Consider the following 5,126-nt stretch of genomic DNA (forward strand, 5'->3'; position numbering starts at 1 on the left):
TATTTTGGACATGAAACAAAATGTACATAAAAGCCAAATAGCCACACCACAGTGTCTAGTGTATTGCTATTGGTACCATTGACTGAGAGATGTGAGAAATGTAGTTTCACTGTGTATCATTTCCACTTTTCACAATGTTGCGGTGGGGAAGGGGGACCCTGGAACATTCAGGGCCCAGGGGCCTGTGGACTTTTAATCCGGCCCTGCTCATCAGTGTCAGTGTTGTTTAATGTTGTTATTTGTGACTGATTATTTTGTCAGTTGTGTCCCTCTCTGCTGCCCCCTGCTGACAGAAATATGTTTTCATTCAGTTCTCTAAAAATGTACCGGTTTATTTAGCTCCATGCAGGTAGTATTAATGGGATATTACGGTTAAAAAAAAAAAAAAAAAAAAAAAAAACCAAGACCAAAACAAAATACACTGAATATGACAAACAGAGGTGTTTGTTTAAGGTTTTGTGTGGGGAATAGGTCGATTGTTTTTCACGTGAAACGTTTCTGGTTGGCCAACAATAAAATCCACCATGTTCTTCCGCATTCAGACTGTCTTGCACGTGTTTCTTCCTCTATGTTGTTTCTGTAGGTCGGAGCTAAAACAGCTATCAGGGAAAGCTGTGTCCTGCTGTTTTCCCCCCTTAAATTAAGAAAGATGACTCCGTTGTGTGACTGCTGTGGCGAGTATATTAATAAACTGAACCAGCAGGTTTCTGTTATGCGAAAAGAATTAAAAAACCTGAGGTATGTTTGTTACCGGTCATCTAATGCAAAAAAAAAAAGAAGCTGCAAATAACTATTCTGTCAGGTTGGAAAGATTTATTTGACTTGGAAATAACAATTAAATTTTGGAGAAAAGTTATTGTGACCTTGATATCTTTGTAGATTCATTGCACTTTAAAGAAATGAATGAATTAAATAAAATTTGTATAATAAAGTGAGCCGCCTTCTCCTTCCCCACAGACAGATGCTGGACAGTGCTGTCAGAGCTCATCGCAAACATCTGGTATCTGTTCAGGCTGCTGTGTCAAAGATCAGTGTGTCTGACGATGAAAAGGAAAGAAAACATTCACCACCATCTCTTCATGCTGCATTAGAGCAAGGTGACTACCAGTAATATTTAGACAAGTGGAAGAACTGTTTACTTTTTTATTCAGCTCTTAATACTATGCAAACCTCATTAATACCAAAGCTTTTGACTCCAAGTTACTCTGCAATTATATTTATTTGAATATGTTGGAACCAATCACGCTTTTGTTTATGATTTATTTGTGTTAATCATTTGCAAAATTTGATGGACAGTCTATTCATGTAAAAAGTGACTGACAGCGTAAGTGGTTGTTTTTATTATTCTACAGTCATTTAGCGGACACTTTTATCCAAAGCGACTAACATACACACTCCTATCTATCTATCTATCTATCTATCTATCTATCTGTCCGTCCGTCCGTCCGTCCGTCCGTCTGTCTATCTAATAAAATAAAGACAACATAATAGTTAAAAAGACAAAATAAGACAGAAAAGACCTAGTGGTATTGCTCTCTAGAGTTAAAAGCCAACATGTGTTCCCATAGGCACATCAACTTGGGCTTGCCCTGGGCAAGACAGTTGAACACTTTGACACATACTCAGAGAACGCGATCCCTCAACTTTCCAGTTGGAAGATGACTGCTCTTCCTGCTGAGCTGCAGCCACCCGCCCGTTCTCACGAGTACAGCTGTAGAATATAAATCCTATGCAAAATGCAAAGCAAATGAATAAAATGGTTGCATGTGCATGAATCCACGTGCAGTGTGAATAAAAACTATGCAGAGACTTCCAGCCATTTAAAACTTAATCAGCTTTTTTTTTTTTTTTTTTTACAAAGAACAACACACAGAAGGTTCACACACGAGATCACTTAAGAGAAAAGCAATGACTTTTTATTCTTGTTTTTACAAGAGTTAAGTCATGTATGTGCATGAGTGTTGGCATGTCTCCTTGTTCCTCGAGGTGTGCGACGTGTCCTTACCGGTAGATAAAGACAGAGAGGTTGATTGCCATCAACCTATAGCTACCATGAACCACTGACCTGTATTTCCTCCTACAGATGAACAGAAAGAAACAACACAACAGACACATTTAACTTACAAAAAGCGTAGACTGTGTATCAAATGCTGCGATAAGTTCTATTGGTTTTCATTTTATAGAAAAAAAACTTTATGGAAATAAAAGTTTACTGCTCCAATAAACACCTGCTTAGACATCTCACTGCTCATCACTTCAATCTATTAAATGTGTAAATCAGCAAATTTACAACAGCATCATCCTGCATATAAGAAATTTCTCTCTTTAGTCAAAACCACCTCATTCTCAAAGTTGTCCAACCATCCAAGGTTTCCCAGGTCTGGTCCAAAACAGATGACATAAATATTGATTGTTGTGACTTAGCTCAATATAGATGTGCCATTGGTGTGTTTATAAATGGGGAGGGGTGTCAGTTGTTCAAACTGTGACAGAAAAGTACATTAATGTTAATGAGTTATAAACTGTATTGTTAATTGTTCAACCTTACAGGACACATCCAGACGGTGCCGATTGGTTACATTAGTTCCTGTTTTTCCTTGAAGAATGGGACACCCAGACAGCCCACCGTGTGTGGTCCCTCACGCGCAGAACTGCGGATTAAGCAGAGTGTCTTCAACAACCCTGAGCATGCCCTGGTGGGCCTGGAGCAGTACTCCCATGTCTGGTAGGTGAAATCTAGTTGTTACTGTTGATCTGTTATGTGCATGTGTCCCGGGTCTAGTCCTGTACTGAGATGTTGCTGTGTACTTCATCTTTACTTCACCAACTCTGAAATAAGGTGCAGCATCTTATATTGTCATAATACGCTACTAAAATTAAGAAAGGGGACACGTAAGCAGCACACTCTACATCTTAATTAACCAAATATTCCCTTTGAACTTCCCTATTAATTGCAGATTGAAATGTGTTGACAACAAAATTGGAAGAACCAGTCAATAGGAGTCTAAATTATTAACTAACGGAGGTCTGGATTCAGAACCATGCTCCAAACACCCTGCACTGCCCTGCTTTCATCCATGGAAAATCCATGTATCAGCTGATCCTGGTGTTCTCTGGCAAATGCCTGCTGGGCAGTATGTTGTTGGGCTGTGAACAGACGTCGGGTGCTAGTAACACCTTCGTAGAGTCTGTTTTGGACGGCTTAGGCAGAAACATGGACACTAGTAGTAGCCTGCTCAAGGTAATGTTGAAGGACTCTGGCGGTTCTCCTCTTCTTCCCCGTCTTATAAAGGAGCAGAAAGTCCTGCTGCTGGATTGCTTTCTATGCTATGGTTCCCTCCAAGTCTCCTGGTAAACCTGCCTGTCTCCTGGTATTCCCTCCATGGTCTTTGCTGGGAGCAAACCTTGCCACTGCATGCACTGATGCACACAGTGGCAAGGTAAGCGATTTCTGTGGGTTGCACGCACTTCACAACACCTCATGTTACCAGGAGTGGCGAGGGCACTGGCAAAATGCAAACATGACCCAAAAATCCACCAGAAAGGATCAAGATCAGAGAAGGGACCATGGCAGGATCATTCCTTTATTAGGGCTGTCTTGCTAAGTGCCTCTCATTTCCACCTGTTTTCTGTTCCACTTGTACAACAGCAGGCGAAACCGACTCATAATCAGTGTTCCTTCCTATCAGGAGAGATTGATATCCCAGAAGTGTGACTGAATTACATAGTAATGGATGGTTTTACCAACTAGGGCCAAACTACATTCGACTTGTACCTTTTTTCCATGCAAAACCAACAAATTGCCTCCCCTTAGTTACTGATTGGTCCTTTTTATTTGGTAAAATGTGTCGACAGTAAGGCTGCATTGTTCAGTCAAGGAAGCTTCCCTCTGTTACACAGTATGTAAATTAATAAATGTAATATTTCTTTTTTATTTTGTTGATGTCTGTCCATTAACAATTTTTTTTAAGAATTTATTTTTCCTTTTTTTTTTTTCATCCTCGCAGGATAATTTTTCTCTTTCATAAAAATGGCCACCTGAGCTGCAAAGCCAAAGTGAAGCCACCCCGACTGGATGGCCAGCGAGTCGGCGTGTACTCAACACGTAGTCCCCACCGACCAAATGCTTTGGGTCTAACGCTGGCAAAGCTGGACAAAATTGAAGGTTAGTATCATTAAAAGTGAAATATGGAACAATTTACATTTAATTGTTTAACTCACTTGTGCACTGGCAGTTAAGCTTTCAACCAACCAAGACTTTTTTCAGTGTAATTATGGTTAATAACAGAAATATTCCCATACTGTGTTTTTTTTTTTCATTAGTTGGGAGCCATGTTGTCAGCAATTCTACTACAAAGGGGTTCTTACCAGCCTCCAAACTACTGTTTATGCTAATATTAAACATGTTTTAAACATATGTATAGTGTACTAGTTTTTTAACCATGTGTTTTAGCTACAGGCTATCCCAACTTTAGCTACTACATGAGTCAACTTGTCAAATTTTAAGTGAGAATGAATGCATTTGCTAAAGGCCCTACTAGCGCTGGGAGCAGTACACAGAATTCAGACTAAAATAGTGAAAAGGCCAGTCTGCAGGTCACATTGTTTTTCTGGGGCATTGATAAACAACAGTTTACCAATCCGTTGCCAACTCTTAAGGTACAATCGCTTGTCGCTGTGCTGAAGGGAGTAAGAGTTATAAAGATGCCGGTAGTTGTGGAAACGATCTGAGAAGCGCTCTTTAAAACTACCCACCATTACCTCTGACCTCATGTTTATGCTCTTCTTTGCATGAAGGCATGTAGAGTTCAAGTCAATATTAAAACTCGTCACACGTTAGCTCGCATCAGCACAAGCGACCTTGCATTCCCCGTGTGCCAAACCTACACTGGGAACAGAAAGTATAGACTAATCCCGGCTAATACCAGAAGTAGACCTTCTGCTAATGCTGAAGCGGCATTTCTTTGTATGTGAGAACCGACCAGATAAAAATATGACTGTTTTCGTAAGAATTTCTTGGCTTTTTTTTTTTTTTTTTTTTTTTTTTTTTTAACCCCTGGTGAAAAGTCTAGTGGTTTAACAAAAAAGGGAATGCCAAGAACATGGAGCTTTCCACAGTGTGTGAC

At 39.9% G+C, this 5,126-nt stretch overlaps 1 protein-coding gene across 1 annotated transcript in view; it reads left to right on the forward strand.

The window, feature by feature from the left end:
* Positions 1-614: 614 nt before the first annotated feature.
* The window catches only part of trmo (tRNA methyltransferase O), a gene marked incomplete at its 3' end in the record, with an annotated part of 6,464 nt that continues 1,952 nt past the window's right edge, over positions 615-5,126 (forward strand). The window contains exons 1-4 of the mRNA XM_079263651.1: positions 615-738; positions 958-1,097; positions 2,551-2,725; positions 4,008-4,165. Coding sequence (XP_079119777.1) covers positions 650-738; positions 958-1,097; positions 2,551-2,725; positions 4,008-4,165 — 562 coding nt within the window. The 5' untranslated portion in view covers positions 615-649. The remainder of the gene's footprint in view (positions 739-957; positions 1,098-2,550; positions 2,726-4,007; positions 4,166-5,126) is intronic.

The sequence above is a fragment of the Telmatherina bonti genome (assembly GCF_933228915.1).
Source record: "Telmatherina bonti genome assembly, chromosome: 3".
Lineage (NCBI taxonomy): Eukaryota > Metazoa > Chordata > Actinopteri > Atheriniformes > Telmatherinidae > Telmatherina > Telmatherina bonti.